This window comes from Miniopterus schreibersii (genome assembly GCF_964146895.1).
Source record: "Miniopterus schreibersii genome assembly, chromosome: 5".
NCBI lineage: Eukaryota > Metazoa > Chordata > Mammalia > Chiroptera > Miniopteridae > Miniopterus > Miniopterus schreibersii.
This window is the reverse complement of record NC_138106.1, coordinates 46,821,642-46,838,617: the sequence shown is the minus strand read 5'-3', so window position 1 is coordinate 46,838,617 and position 16,976 is coordinate 46,821,642. Positions and strand designations below refer to the sequence as shown.

Genomic DNA, 16,976 nt, shown 5'->3' with positions numbered 1-16,976 from the left:
CATTATTACTTTACCTCCCTGAGCCTCGGTTTTCTCATTTGTAAAATGATTAATAAAAAACTTTATGATTGATCCCCAACCTTAGAGGTACTCTATTTAAAGAACCTGACCCTAACCCTAGCATACTGTGGACACCTGGTAAACTGATACGGCCTTCTTTGACCCTTGGATTATTTAGAAGTATGTTACTTAGTTTCCAACTCTTTGGTGATTTTCCAGAGATATTTCTCTTATTGATTTATAATTTGATTATGATCAGAGAAAATATTTTGTATGAGTCACATCCTTTAAAATTTTTAAGACTTGTTTTATAGCCCAGGATGTGATTTATTTTGGTAAATGTTCTGTGAGCACTTGAAAAAAAATATTGCATTCTGCTGTTGTGGGTGTAGTATTCTATAAATGTCCATTAGGTTACATTAATTGAAAGTTTTTAATCTCCTATATCCTTACTAATATCTTGTGTACCTGTACTATTAATTATTGAGAGGAGGCATTGAATCTTTGACTGTAATTGTGGGTTTGTCTGTTTTTCCTTGCTAGTTTATCAGTTTTTGCTTCACATGTTTTGAAGCTTTGTTCATAGTTACATAAATGTTTAGGATTATTATATCCTCTTGGTGAATTGACCCCTTTATTATTATGAAATGACCTTCTTTTTCCCTGGTAATATTATTTGTTCTGAAATCTACTGTGTCTAATGTTAATATAGCTACTCCTCCTTTATTTTGATTAGTGTTAATATACTATATTTTATCTATCATTTTTCTTTTAACCTATTCGTGTCTTTACATTTGAAGGGAATTCCTTATAGATAGCATGTAGTTGAGACTGGCCTTTTTTTCCAATCTGAAAATCTCTACCTTTTGTTTGTGGTATTTAGACAGTTTACATTTAAGGTAATTATTGCTATGTTTAGGTTTAAATTTATCATTTTAGTGTGTGTTTTTTCCTATGTCTTTCATCTATTCTTTGCTACTTTTTCTTTTTCATTTTTTTGATTAATTGAATATTTTCTTGATTTCATTTTATCTCCTTTGTTGGCTTATTGCCTCTAATTCTTTATTTTGTTACTTTAATGGTTGCAGTAGAGTTTATAGAATGAGTCTTTAATTTATCACAGTTTACCTTCAAGTGATGTTATGGTACTTTACATTCAGCATAAGAACTTTACAATAGTATACTTCTCTTTCTTCCTTCTTGACTTTTGTGCTGTTGTTATCCTATATTTTATTGACAAATGTGCTATAAACCCACACTGTTATTATTTTTGTTTAAATATTCAACTATCTTTTTTTAAAATATGTCTTTATTGATTTCAGAGAAAGGAAGGGAGAGGGAGAGAGAGAGACAGAAACATCAATGATGAGAGAGTCATCATTGATCGGCTGCCTCCTGCATGCCCCCTACTGGATATCCAGCCTGCAACCTGGGCATGTGCCCTGACTGGGAATCAGAACCGGGATCTCCTGGATCATAGTTCGATGCTCAACCACTGAGCCACATCGGCCAGGCTCAGCTATCTTTTAAAGAGACTTAAATAATAAGAAAAAATCTTATTGATTTACCCATATAGTTAGAATTTCCAGTGCTTTTTTATTCCTGTGTGTGGATCCACATTTCCATTTGTTAACATTTTTCTTCTTCCTGATGGATTTCTTGTAACATTACTTTTCGTTCAAGCTTGCTAGTGAAAAATTCTTTTAGCTTTCATATGCCTTGGTATGTCTTCATTTCACCTTTATTTTTGAAAAATTTTTATGCCAGGCACAGGATTCTAGGTCGACAGTTTTTATTGTTGTTGTTGTTTTTATGTTGAAGATAGGAAGAATTCTAGGTTGACAGTATTTATTGTTTTTATGTTGAAGATGTTGCTCCACTCTTTTCTTGCTTGCATTGTTTCTAATGAGAAGTTTGCTGTCATGTTTATCTTTGTTCCTTTGTGTATAGCATTCCATTTTTCCTTTGGTCACTTTTAAAATTTCCTTTTCTTTCTTTACCACTTGATTTAATTGACTTTTATGTGCCTTGGTGTTCTTCTCTTGAGGGTTGGCTGAGTTTCTTGGATTTGTGGATTTGTAGTTTCATTAAGTTTGGAAGCTTTTTGGTCTTTTTTTTTTCTCCAAATATCTTTTCCACTTCCCTTCCCCTCCTTTAGGAATTTTAATTAATATATATTAGCCTGCTTAAAGCTGTCACACAGTTCACTGATGCTTCATTTTATAAAATTCTGTTTTTCTCTCAACATTTTATTTTGAATAATTTCTATTGCTATGTTCTCAAGTCCAATAATCTTTTCTTCTGTAATGTCTAATCTGCTATTAATACCATCCAGTATATTTTTCATCTCTTGAAGTGTTGCATGGTCTTTTTTTAATGTCTTTTATTTCTTTACTTTACTTTTTGAACATATGAAATAGTTATAATAATAATTTTTTAATTTCTTGTCCATTAATGTTAACACCTGTGTCAGTTCTGGGTCAGTTGATTGATTTTTCTTCTCATTATAGGGGGGTTTTTTTGTTTTGTTTTGTTTTGTGTCTTGCTTCTTTGTATGCCTAGTAATTTTTAATTTTTTACTAGATAGTAGACATTGTGAATTTTACCTTGTCAGTCATGTGTGTGTATATATATTAAGTTTTGTTTTGTCACAGTTAAGTTACTTGAGAAATGTTTGATCCCTTCAGGTATTCCTTTTAAAATTTGTTAGGTAAGACAAGAGCAGTGCTCGGTCTAGGGCTAATTATTTACCCCTGATAAGGCAAGACTCTTCTGAGTACTCTACCCAACATCCCATGAATCGTGAGGTTTTCCCCGTCTGACTGGTGGGAATAGGCACTGTTCCTAGCCCTGTGTCAGTGCAGGGTGCTGTTACCCCTAATCCTTTTAGGGTTTTCCCCCCAGCTTCAGGTAGTTTCCTCAAATACAGATGGAGCCTCTGCAGATCTGCCCCTGTTGGGTAAGGAAGGGAGAGGTGAGAGATTTATTTGTCACCTATAAAGTACTATTCACATGTAAGATTTGAGGCATTTTCTTGATTTGCCTGCCATTCACTAATATGAAGTAGAGAAAAGTCTGTATTCTCCCCAATACCTGTACCTCCTTGTACTTTTCCACTAATGCTTGTGTATTTTTGCTCCTTTCCTCTCACTGCCCATTGGTCCCAGCCATGTCAGCCTGGAAAAATAATCATTAGGAAGAGAGTTCTTTCCTGGTCCTCTCGTAGTCATGTTCTCCAGTCCATACTGCCTCTTTTGAATAATAAGAGGGATTTCTCACTTCATCCCCAGAGCATAGAGCCAGGGGTGCTAACTCTGTATTATCTGGGAAGTGAGCTTTTAACACCAGAAGCGTTTGCATTCACTGGTTCTTCCACCCCTTGCCTTTAACAAGCCCTGCCCCTCTGCTTCAGCCCAGGGAGTCTGACACCACATCTGTGTTGTTGGGATGCCTGTATTTTTAGAGACAAGTTATTCTAGGATGTTCTGTTTCTTTCCTGAGGAGAAAGCAAAAAACTAATGGGTCAAGGCTGCACCAGAGGAGGATGAAAGGTAGACTTAATGGCTGAATTATCTAGAGCATTCTACCTGACTGACATAGGGATGGAGGTTGGGAGGGAGAGTAGGAACTGCAGCCCAAATCTCTAACTCAGGTCTCTGACTCCCCCAGGCCCTGCTTGAACATCTCAGGGTCTGAGGGATTGATATCCCAGCACTCATAACCCATTTTTGGCATATCAATTGATAAATATTAATGAGGGGTCAAGTCCAAGGCTGAGGCCAAGAGGCTGGAAACCAAAGAATGCTTAGGAACTACATGTATAATTGAGGTCGAACTTTGGCCCTCGGGCAGAAACTATTGTTTATTTGGTCAGAAGGCGAGCATAAGCCTGTTGTGATCTTTGTCCCAAGTTGAGACAATGACAAGCATCAATGTAGTGCTCTGACAATACTCTAGTTGATATTCTCTAACTGTATTCCTACTTCAGGACTGTGCCAGGAGATAGGATAAACCAAATGGGATTGTCAGGTCTTGTGCCAGGTATTTGATGAAGGCCAAGGATTGAATATTGGGATTGGTGGGGATTGATGTAGTCTGTAATTTATTAATTTACTTACTAAATATTCATAGAGCACTTACTTGATGCCAGGCACTAAGTGAAAGAGGGGAAAAAGAGGTGAAAGACATTTTCTGTTCCTAAGCAGATGAAAAAGGCAAACATTTGCATTAGAATATGACAGGTATCATGAGAAGGGTCAGCACAACTCACTCTGGGAGCCCAGAGGAGCACACCTAAGTCAGCCTTAGGAGGAAAGTGGATATGAAGGTGGACTTCCTGAAGGAAGTGATACCTGGGTTGGTCTTAAAAGGTTAGTAAGAATTGGTCAAGTAGCCCGGCCGGGCGTGGCTCAGCGGTTGAGCGTCGACCTGGGATCCAGGTGATCGGGGTTCGATTCCTGGTCAGGGCACATGTCCGGGCTGCGGGCTTGATCAATGACTCTCTCATCATTGATGTTTCTGTCTCTCTCTCTCCCTCTCCTTTCCTCTCTCTGAAATCAATAAAGATATATTTTTTTTAAAAAAGAAAAAAGAATTGGTCAAGTAGAAAAGTAGGGGAAGGACATCCCAGGCAGAAGCACAGAGGCAATATTTAGCTTAATGAGTTTCTGGGAGTGTAAGCAGTTTATTTCACAAGCTGTTTGTGGGGCAGTGACATGAGTTGAAGCTGAAGGAAAAGAACAGGTGTCAGATGAAGAAGGGCCTTGAATGCCACACCAAGATATTTTACCCCAAAGGCAGTGATACGCTACTGAATAGTTTTTTAAAATTTACCTTTATTGTTGAAAGTATCACTGATGAACCCTTTTTCCCTGCATTGATCCCCTCCACGCAGTATCCACCCCTCCCCACCCCTGGCCTTCTCCACACTATTGTCTGTATCCATAGGTTATGCATATATGCATATAAGTTCTTTGATTAACCCCCCCACTCCCCACCCCCACCTTCCCACTGAGATTTGTCAGTCTGTTTCATGCTTCTATATCTCTGTATCTGTTTTGTTCATCAGTTTATTTTGTTCATTAGATTCCACATATGAGTGAGATCATGTGATATTTGTATTTCCCTGACTGGCTCATTTCATTTAGCAGCATACTTTCCAGATCCATCCGTGCTGTCCCAAAGGGTAAGAGATCCTCCTTTTTTAGAGCTGCATAGTATTCCATGGTATAAATGTACAGCCTTTTTATCCACTCATCTACTAATGAGCACTTGGGCTGTTTCCAGATCTTACCTATTGTAAATTGTGCTGCTATGAACATAGGGGTGCTACTGAACAGTTTTAAAGAGAAGAGAGGTATGACCAGATCTGAATATTAGAAGTTCTTTCTGGTAGTGATGGGGAGGCAAACTGAGCAGTGGGTAGAGCAGGGAGCCCAGCTTTTAATGCTGACCCCATTGCCCTCCCACTTGCCTTTATTGTCCCTTTCTCTCTATAAAATCTGTTATCTAGCTCTTTCCTTCCTTATCCAAAATGATATATTGCCACTCTCCAACTTTAGTCAAGTTGACTCAACTTACTCCCATGCTCATTCCCATCTTTGAGTCCTATTAGTTCAGCAAATATTTAGTAAGTGCCTCCTGTATACCAGCCGCAGTGCCTGGCATGGAAAACCAAAGACGAATGAGACATGGAACGTGCCTTTTAGGAGCACACAGACCAGCAGGGAGATACCTGTGGAGCACAGTGTGACTGTGAGCATGATAGTGCCTGTGGTATGGGATAAACTGAGTACCATGGGCAAAAAGAGAGAGAATCCTGTATACGAGAAGCCCTGCTCCTCTGTGCTAAATCCTGCCCATCTCAGGCTCTGCCTTCACTCTGTTAGAGTCAGGGTGGTCTCTCTATATATTATATGCTAGTAATACCCCTCTTCTACTCAGAACTGCTCCATGGCTTCCCATGACTTTTGAGTAAAACACCTTAGCATGGCACTCAAGGCCCTTCATCATCTGACACGGCAGTGTAATGGTTTGGAGCTTGGGCTCTAAAGCTAGACAACAAGATTTTAATCTTTGTTCTGTCACTTATAAGACATGTGTCCCTGGCCAGAAATTCTTGGTGCCTCCTTTTCTTCATCTGTAAAATGGGGCTGGTGGCTGTATCAACTTTGTAGGGTTATTGCAAAGATTAAATGAGTTAATTAATATGCATATAAAGCTTGAGAATTGTCCTTCAAATGTGAAAAATATTTAATTGTTTTTAGCTATTATTGTTTTTACTCATTTTCTTCTTAGTGCCCATATCACACTGAGAAACTTTAACCCCTAATTATCTATTACTGTGTTGCATGCCCCGTTTTATGTGTTATATTATTTCTCTCAAGAATGATTTTATTCTTCTTTGGGGCAGCATATATTGCACATGTGTCTGTACTCCTGAGATACCCACAGTGTTGGGGGCATGTCTCCCAATTTGCCCTGACTGACAGGCTTTCCAGGATGCTAATACCAGAAAAGTCCTTGGAATACTGGGACAAAATTGTCCACTTTACAAGCAGCGGACACTTCAGTTTTGCCTTTTATTTATCTCTTTTGGTCCCTAACTTAACTTGACAGCAAGCTTGCTTTGGCTTTGCTGCAGATTTTTATTTATTGGCTAGAAAATACAGTTACAACCTCTGGGTTTCTTTGGGGTTTCCTGAGATTCCCCTTAACTTTAAAGTGGAAGCTCTGAGGAATTCTAGAAAAACCTTTCTTCCATCAGCTCTGGGTATATTTCCTAGAAATTGTGAACAACTCCCTAAAAGCCTCCTTAACCTGGCCCACAGCCCCAGAGGCCTTCTCCTGCCTGTCTTTTCCTCTCTCTCCTGGAATTTCCATCATGACTCTGAGTACTTCCTTCACTTGCTTTCAGAATCAGCATACCCTTATTTAACTCAGTGACAAAGCTGCTTTCTTTACACAGGGATCATCTGTTTTCCTATGAATTCCCCAGGTGGAGCCAAAGGGCTTTTCTTGCTTTCAGTCCCAGTCCCACTCCCACCAGCTTTGGACAGTGCTTGCTTTGGGCAGTTGCTTTTCAGACAGCATGTCTTAAGGATCCATGAGGCCTCTCTGGGTACAGTATTCCTTAAAGCCATGACAGGTATTTGCTGAAGACCTGCCCATATTCTCCAATACAGCCAAAGCTGGGTCAGCAGCCTCTGAAAGTTTCCACCCCAGTATATTAGTTTGCTGGGGCTTCCTTAACAAAGTCCCACAAACTGAGTGGCTTACACAACAGAAATTTATCGTCTCGCAGTTCTGGAAGCTAGAAGCCCAAGATCAAGGGGTCAGGAGGGTTGTTTCTTTCTGAGGGCTTTGAGGGAGAATCTGTTCCATGCCTCTCTCTTAACTTCTGGTGGTTTTCTGGCAACCTTTGTCATTCCCTGGATTGTAGAGACATCCCCAGATCTCTGCCTTCATCTCAACATGGTGTTCTGACTCTTCACATGGCATTCTCTTTGTAAGGACACCAGTCAGACTGAATTAGGGGCCCACGATGACTTGATCTTATTGAATTACATCTGCAGTGACTCTTTCCAAATAAGATCACATTCTGAGGTACTGGGGGTTTGAACTTGAACATGTGAATTTAGAGGGGACACAATTGAACCCTTAACACCCAGGTCTTTGGGTGAGTCCAAAAAACTCCACAGAGGCTGGAGGCCTCTTCTCCATGGGCTGAGTAAAGCCCATACAGTGTCATAAACCCATTCCAATTCTACATTCGCTTTGTGTTTGCTGCTGACTATCTCTGCTGCCAGCCCCATCTATAACCAGTAACCACTTGTAACCACTCTCTAGGACGTTTTGTGACTGTAGGGATATTTAGAAATACAATGTACACCTGATTCATTGGCTCTAAATCCGTGAATATCAGATCTTTTTAAAAGGGAAGCCTGCTAAGGAAAAGTTGTATCCATGACATATATGTAATAAGTATTACATCCTGACAAATAATAACCGTAAGTTGGTTGACTTTTAAAATGCTCTGGAGAATACCATGGTATGTACAGACGAGGGTTGGAGGAGTGCGCGTGTGAATGTGTGTGTGTGTGTGTGGTGCAGTAGCTTATAATAAACAAAATCACCAGAGACTCCCCCACCTTCCTGCAAGCATTAAGCCCGGGGCACGTAGGGAATAGCCTGCTTAGCCTCCACCGGCTGTGGCTGCTTGGTTCTGTCAGCTCCCTGAGTCCCTGACCCCTTCCCCTCCTAAGAGATAGCTCTGTTTCAAAAGATAAACACTAATAGTCACAAGGAACTTGGGGGAATAGTCGAGCAAGTCTCCCAGTTACTGTTTCCCTGGTGTTCTCGCTAGAAACCCAGACGATCTTTGTGGATGAGGTATTTCCGACTCAGACAGTTACAGCCTGAGATGGGAGGGCAAGGATGGAGCTTCATACCGGTCCTGGGTGGGTCAAGGAGAGGATGGGGAATGGGGACTCTCGCATGTCTCCTCGCTCCTTTCCAGGGCACCCCACCTCTGAGAAATCCCAGAGACTGAGAAGGCACCAAGCTAGTGCCCACTTATGTGCCAAGCTGCCAGGCAGGCTGCTAGCTTGCTGCGAGGCGGCAGGCGGGCTCAGCGCGCAGCTCCTCCGTGCCAGATCAGGGAGCTGTCGGCTCGGCGCCCACGCCTTGCGCTCCAGCTCTGGGCAGCCCCGGGTGGGCTGGGGGAAGGCGCGAAGCTCCCTTCGTGACTGCAAGTTGACTTTCTCTCACTGTTGCTGCCGGCAGAATACGTACACCAATGCAGACAAGCTCCTAGAAGCGGCGGAGCAGCTGGCGCAGACCGGGGAATGTGACCCCGAGGAGATCTACAAGGCTGCTCGGCACCTGGAGGTGCGCATCCAAGACTTTGTCCGCAGGGTGGAGCAGCGGAAGCTTCTCCTGGACATGTCTGTCTCCTTCCACACACATACCAAAGAGGTAAGAGCAGCCAGTGGAGAAGGGGCATTGGTCTGGTCGATTTGTTGTGGCAAAGGTCCGGTTAGTTTCCTAGTACAATGACCCTCAAGGTATGCCCAGGGTCCTGGATGGTCTGGGGGTTCCTAGCCTCTTAAGGTTGATGATATTAGCAATTTGTTCCTGATGACCTGTATTAAACTCACAAACAATATGGGGCAAAATTTCCCCCTCATCTCTAGTGAGGAGGAGGCCACAGCTGCAGCTGGCTCTGGGGTCTGCTAGAGCATTTGTCCTCAGCTAGAGAAATTTGGGAATCCCTGGTAGAGAAATAGTCACTATAGGAGGAAATATAAAAGGATCAGGACTCCCTTTCCACCCCACACCCAATTGCTCCTGGTTGCTGTTTCCTGTCAGAAATCAGAGTCCTGCAGAGCTTGGATCGGCTTTGCTGCCGACAAGAAACATACAGAGTTTGCAAATGTGTTCTGTTATTTTATTTTTTAAAAACAGAAGATTCAGCCTTCATAATGAGCTTTGTTGCCACAGGGTGATACTAAAGTGAGTTGGTCCTCACCTACCCTGACTGGAGTGACAGCCAGTGAGGGAAGGGGGCTGGAGTGTCCTCCACACAGGAGAAAGTTTGCTGGGCTTGAATCTGGCCGAGTCATTCAGGACGTGCAGAGGGGAAGGACGGGTGATGTGATGATGTTGGCAGGGCAGAGGGGCCCATAGAGAGAGAGGAGGTTGTAAACCTGCGATTGCTTTTCACTTCTAATTAGCACGGGGCACTCTGAAATTGAGTAAGTGGCCGGTGAGGAGACACATTTAGTATCTTCTATAATAACACCCTTGGCAGAGAAACTCATTAGGCATATGCATGCTTGCATTCCCCCAGGAATTCATTTTAATGGAGTATTAATTAAAGTTTGATTGCTGCTCAGGAAAAAAAAAAATTAACCCTGCTTAATTAAGTTGATTTTTGAAATTTGAAATGCATTAGGAAGCCTGGTTATTACTACTTCACAGGCTTCCTGACACTTTGTGGGAATGAATGCAAATCATTGCAGCGCCTATCAGAGAAAAACATGAAAAGATAATGTTTTCTAAACTGAGATTCCCCAGGCAGATGAAGGGTTGGCGAGCTCCCCGAAGCTGACTCTGCTTCCTCTCCATGGGACCCACAGCCGTTCTCTGATGAGTGTCTGGAAAGCAAGTGGATTAGCTTTAATCCAGGTCTTCCTGCCTGGTTGTCTGCTTGCTTGTGGCTCACCCGATGCTAAATAATGGTCTCAGAAACCAAAGGCATGTGTGTTCTCCTTTAATTATGATCCTGCAGATGATGGAATGGAGCATGAATGAACAAAAGTCATGCTCCTTGTGAGGGCTGTGGCAGAGGGGAGGTGCTGGCAGTCCAGGGAGGGGGTAGACTAGGTCAGTCTCCATGGAAGTGCCACTCCTGAAAGGGTTACCATGGCTTCCAGGACCCCTTTCTAGCTACATCTCCCACCTCCTGTACATGAAGCTAGGAGGCTGATTCTAGTTCAGATTTTGCTGCAATAGAACCATGTGAGCTTGTGCAAATCACTATGTCCCTGGCCCTGGGTAGCCTCGTCTATAAAATTATGCAGTTGGACTCTGTGGCCCTAAAAACCCAATGGTTCCAATGTGAATTCAAGATTCACTGTGAATTCTTTCTTTTTCTTCTCTTCTTTTTTTAAAATTTTTATATTGACAAGTATATTAGCTAGTATTTTTTAATATTTTATTGATTTTTTTATTTTTTATTTTTTTATTTTTAAAATATATCTTTATTGATTTCAGAGAAAGGAAAGGAGAGGGAGAGAGAGAGATAGAAACATCAATGATGAGAGAGTCATTGATCGGCTGCCTAGCCCGCAACCCGGGCATGTGCCCTGACCGGGAATCGAACCCCGATCTCCTGGATCCTAGGTCGATGCTCAACCACTGAGCCACACCTGGCCGGGCTGATTTTTTTTTTTTTTTAGATAGAGGGGAAGGGAGAGGGAGGGAGAGAGAGAGAAACATAGATTGGTTGCCTCCATACGCACCCTGACTGGGGATCGAACCCACAACCTTTCAGTGCATGAGACAGTGCTCAACCAACTGAGCCACACCAGCCAGGGTGCTAGTATTTTTTTTTATTGGGTACCTACTACTTGCCAGACACATATATCATTACATGCAGTCCTCATTAGGTAATCTTATGATATAGATTTTTTCTTTATTTTATTTTATTTAATTTATTTATTTTACCACCATTTATCCCCCCATACCCTCTTCCACCTCCACCCCCCCTTCCCCCACAATCAACACACTGTTGTCCATGTCCTTAAGTTTTTTCTCTTTTTCTTCCTCTTTTACTCAATCCCTGTACCACCACCCCCAATGCCCCCCACACCGGAGCTCTCTGCCTACTCTGTATGTATGAGTCTGTCTCTGTTTTGCTTGTTAGTTCAGTTTGTTCATTAAATTCACATATGAGTGGAATCATATGGTACTTGTCTCTCTCTGACTGGCTTATTTCACTTAGCATAATGTTCTCCAGGACCACCCATGCTGTCACAAAGGGTAACATTTTCTTCCTTTTACAGCTGAGTAGTATTCCATGGTGTAAATGTACTGTAGCTGTTTTATCCACTCATCTACTGTTGGACACTTGGGATGCTTCCAAATCTTGGCTGTTGTAAATAACACTGCAGTGAACATAGGGGTGCATATACTCTTTCAGATTAGTGTTTCGGGGTTTTTTGGATAAATTCCCAGAAGTGGAATCGCTGGGTCATAAGGCAGTTCCTTTTTTAATTTTTTGAGGTATCTCCCTACTGCTTTCCACAGTGGCTGCACCAATCTGCATTCCTACCAGCAGTGCATGAGGTTCCCTTTTCTCCACATCTTTGCCAGAACTTATTTTTTGATTTATTGATGATAGATATCCTGACAGGTGTGAGGTATACCTCATTGTGGTTTTAATTTGCATCTCTCTGATGATTAGTGACATTGAGCATCTTTTCATATGTCTCTTGGCCATCTGTATGTCCTCTTTGGAGAGGTATCTATTCAGGTCCTTTGCCCATTTTTTAATTGTACTGTTTGGGGGTTTTTTGGTGTTGAGTTTTAGAAGTTCTTGATAAATTTTGGATATTAACTCATTATCAGATGTATTGGTGAATATGTTCTCCCTTTCACTGGTTTCCCTTTTCATTTTGTTGATGGTTTCCTTTGCTGTATGACATAGATTTTATTAAACATATTTCCAAGAGGGGAACTAAGGCTCAGAAGAGAACTTACACAAGGTTACAGAGACTCTCAGTAGTGCAGGGATTGTACCTGTCTTCCTAAGCACTGTGCCCTTGTTCTGAACTGCTACCCCACACCCTGCTGTCCTCTTTTTTCCTCTCCTATCTCCTCCTTTCCTCTGCTCTACTTCCTTCTTCCTACTCTTCTCTTTCCTCTTTACATTTTCAAACCCCAAAGCAGGGACTTGACCTTAGCTGAGAAATGTAAAGTGTTGCCAGGGTTCAGGGTGTGGGAGATAGGAATAGTCATTAGTCATTGTTTTCCCACATGTCTCTCACACCTTGCTAAGCTTGGTCCTATTTCCACCTGAGACTTGTTTTCACACTGGGGCTCAGCTTATAAAATCACATTTATATGAAATAGTACTGAAGGGAGCAGCATAACACTGGGGACAGGTGAAGAAAGAGAACAGGAACTAAACTGTACTTAACACCTACTGTGTGCCATGCTATCTAATCAATAACTATGAGAATTACCATTTTTATTCCAATTTCACAGATCAGAGAAGTTCATAATCTGTCCAGGGTCTTGTAGCTAGGATGTGGTAAATGTGGGAATTGACCCCAAATCTTTCTGACTGCAAGGCCCGCCCTTTTTCCCTTTGCCACACAGGCTGTTACATAAAGGCCGGAAAATAGATATCGGGAGGGGTTTTCTCCACCAGGAGAAAACGGGGCTGTCAGTCTCTTTCCTCGGGATCCCAAAGTATGAGAGACATTAGGAGCAGTCCTGCCTGGATGCAAAGGGGCGTGTGATTTTGAGGATCCTTCTATTCAAGAGATCTGTAACTCTCAGATCAACAGATTTTGACTTTTTTGAGAGAGAGAAAAGCATCATTTTGAGGGGCTCTTGTGGCAGAGCTGTTCATAGGGGCCAGCAGGGCTTCATATCCGCATGCTCCCTCCATCTCCTTCCCACCCCAAACTAATCTGTCTGAGGCCCCCTTTAGGCATAGTAGAGGGTAAGACTTGGGTGTATGTATGTACACACCTGTGCATTCTATGCGCTTATACATGTATATGCATATGTACATGTGCACACATGCACACATATAGCTTTTACACACGTGAAGTACAGCAAGATTATGGATGTCAGGGAGGTCTGACTTCAGGGAGCTTCACTGAGCATGCTGTGTGCACTTGGGAAAATTACTTAATCTCTGTTACTTTGTTATGATTATGATGATGATTATTACAAAATTGAGTAGTACCATACTAACACCTATTTTTCTTCCTGGTAGAAAAATTCCTCCCAAATTTATCCTTACAGCATCTCTAAAGTAGGCTTAATAAGGAACTTAAGGACTCAACTTGGGCATCATTTTTCCTTGAAATTCTTCCCCGGACTCCCAGCTTCCCACCCAGACTGGACCAGAGCACCATGTGCATGCCTCCATCCCTGCGCTGGGGTCTCACGGAGCTGACTGGCTCTTCTTCTTTAGATTCCAAGTGTCATATGTAGGGTACACATGTGGGTTCAAAAGTAGGGATTCTGCTGTACATTTCTGCCACTATGTCTGATACTTAGAGATGCTGAATAAATATTGAACAGGTTTACTTGACAATGGGAAGCTAGTCATTTCATTAAAAAAAAAAAAAATGGGGGTAAAAAGAGGGAAAAGACCACTCAATCATGTTTTATCTACTCCAGTTCTTTGACTTGAACTCTATAGACAAGGTAGATAAAAGGAGTGGGGGGATCTGAGTTACCTATGGGAGCTTTCTTCTAGGACCTGTGTAGCAAGTAGAAACACGTCATGAGGCAGGCAGAAGTGAGCATCCTTGGATAATCTAACAAAGGAGGATCTTTCCATATTTAATACCCCTCAAGACACGCCACCTCTCAAACCCTAGTAAGTGCGAGTCCTGTGCCTAACAACTTGTGGCTCCTTCCTCTTGACTCTATAAGCAAACTTCTGGCTTTTTACTCAAGGCAAGATTAGTAGCCACATCTACAAGTCTGTTAGGGAACTTTGAGTAGCTATGGTATTTTTCCCTCTTACAGTAAATAGAGTGAATGGATGATCTTCCACTCACTTTTACTAATGTGGCCATGGGTGGTATTGGGGTGGCTGATAAATATTGTCCTAGATCCTTTCTGCCTAGTTATGGTTAACTCCTTTCTTCTTTCCTCCTTTCTCTTCCTTCTTCCTCCATGCCTACCTATAATTATTTGCTGAGTTTTTGCATTAGTGCCAATGTATAATAGAATCTCATTGTAGAATACAGTTTTGAAGGAATGAAAGCCCCCTTTATAGGAGATTTCTGAGCAGGAACTGAATATCTATCTTCATAAATGATTTAACCTAGACTTCCTAGGACTCCCCAGGCTGAAGTTCATGATTTTACATTTGCTCACATCCTACATCAAAAGATTTACTCTAATTAGGATCAGAGAGAAGACAGAGAAATATATGAAAAATATACCCTCCAGCCTCATTTCTTCTACAGATTGAAGAGTCTGCTTATTCCTGTTGGTCCTGCTCTGTGAATTCTTGGTGACCATAGGAGTCTGGATGGAGGGTTAAAACCTTCTAACCATTTCACTGCAATGTTATTCATAATCTTGAGTAATTAGAAACCATCTTAATTTTCTATGTTGGGTGATTTATTAAGCAAATCATAGTGCATCTATATAGTGAAATATTATACAGTCATCATAAATCACCTTGTCAAAGATCATTAGTTGGCATGAGAAAGGGTTTGTGTTGTAAGACATAAAAAACTGTATCCAGCATGACCACAATTTTGATCACACACACACATAGAATAAAGACTAGAAAGGGCTGCACAAAGAATTTAAGAATGTTATGGGTGATTTAATTTTTCTTTACATTTTTTTGGTTTTATACGTTTTCTTCAATGATATTTTCAATTAAAAATTGGAAATAATCCTAATAAGTGATATTTTACGTAAAACTTTTCATCCATACTTAGAAGAGCTATGTGATAAAAAAAGAAAAGGTGACAGACAAGTGACTGGGACCTTCTTATGCATCCAGAGCCTCAGCTATTAGTACATATTGTGCTGAACTTTCCAAATATCTCCTTTTTGCCTGGGGACAAGCGGGCAGCTGGAGTTGGCTGGTCTGGAGAGCTAGCACGTAGAAGAAGCATCTACCCAAGTCCTCATTTTTTTTATCCAAAGAAAAGACACTTGTAGCAAGTGTCATCTGCTCTTCAGAGATTACCCAGTTAGAATTCTTTCCTTGCCAAGCATCCATGGAAATGTTATATTTGCTGTGCTTTCAAAATACCAATTTTTAGGTATTTTTGTAGTACTAATGTGAAAGTCAAATTAACAGAGGAATGTGGCCAAGATAGTCAGCATCAGCTCTTTATTATACAGCTCAATTAAATGCCCATTTCCATTTGTTTCTCACCTTGAGAAATCATTCTTCCATGCTATTTCCTGCTCAAATAGACACACACGTATACACACACACACAGACCCCACAAATAACCACAGACACTCACACATATACATGTCCTTCTACCTTCCCACTCTAGAACCAAAACTCAATCAGTCTTCCTCAGGGAATGATGGCCTTAAGAATAAAACAGCTTCATTTTCTATTTCGATTGCCAAGCTGTCATAGTGTTTAAGAAATAAAAGCTGATAGTTAATGCCAAAGAAAAACAGTATTTTCAAAATGAGGGTGGGGGTGGTTAACCCTGTGGAACTGGTGCTCCTTTCCACACCTATGGGGGTCAGTCAACTGTAGCAGTGCAATGGCTGCCAGAACTGAGCAACAGCCAGTCAGCAGAAGAAATAAAATTACCTCTCTTCTTAACCACTCACCATAAGCCTTATGTTTTCTATAAACCTCCTAGTTTCTCCTTCCTGTGTCCCCTGCTTTCTCCTTTTCAGTTGCCCTTTACTCAGACTGCCTTACATGCAAGCAGGACAGGGTCCATGGGCTGGGTCCCCCTGAACTCACTGGTTTCACTCTTACAGCTAACCTTATGCAGAGCATTGAAAGGCTCCCTTAACTCTACCCCCACCAAGCTCTGGACATTCTCAAATTAGGCCCATTCTTTTAGATGTAGATATTTTTGGCCACAACCATATGTGTTCTCTGAGAGAAATAACACATGAAGCCATTTAAGTGTATCTATCAGCATGGACCAAGCAATCACTGCCAAGCAGAGAGCAGAGTCCTGCACAAATGGGGCACAGCACAGGTGCACTTGATCAAGAAGAGAGGGTCTGGAAATTCCTGAAACGGGAGGTGGGTTTCTGGACAGCAGGTGGGTTGATGGAGAATTAGCAAGACTAGCATGTTAGATTCTAGATAACTAGAGGGCAATGAGGAACCGAAATGGAGAACGGGAGGAAAAAACATGTGATCATTGCCACCAAGCTCCCTCCCTCACGCCATAATTTTACCCAGTTCTGGCAATTGTTGCAGTGGTGGCTTGAAGTGAGAGATCATTCTAGCATAGTCTTATTGGCTGCTTGATAATTAGTAAATTATTAATAGAAGTGGCTCTCTGATTTGGATTCTTTTCAAAGCAATCTAGGCATGTTCTCCAGGGATAAGTCAGATGGGTACATACACAGAAGGAGGCCTACAGGACATTCAGATAGTAGGAAAATTACAGCTTAAGAAATGGAATATTGACCCTTACTCATAGTTTAGTGGCAGTGATGTTTATTTCTGTCCACTTTATGCCTCCAAGTCTGCAATTTAAGTTTGCTGC

The 16,976-nt window shown here is 41.6% G+C and overlaps 1 protein-coding gene across 16 annotated transcripts in view; it reads left to right on the top strand.

The window, feature by feature from the left end:
- The window catches only part of KALRN (kalirin RhoGEF kinase), a gene marked incomplete at its 3' end in the record, with an annotated part of 571,907 nt that overhangs the window by 303,161 nt on the left and 251,770 nt on the right, over positions 1 to 16,976 (top strand). For all 16 annotated transcript variants that reach the window (XM_081139141.1, XM_081139136.1, XM_081139139.1 and 13 more), the window contains exon 11: positions 8,785 to 8,976. In XM_081139141.1, the coding sequence (XP_080995267.1) occupies positions 8,785 to 8,976 (192 nt within the window). The remainder of the gene's footprint in view (positions 1 to 8,784; positions 8,977 to 16,976) is intronic.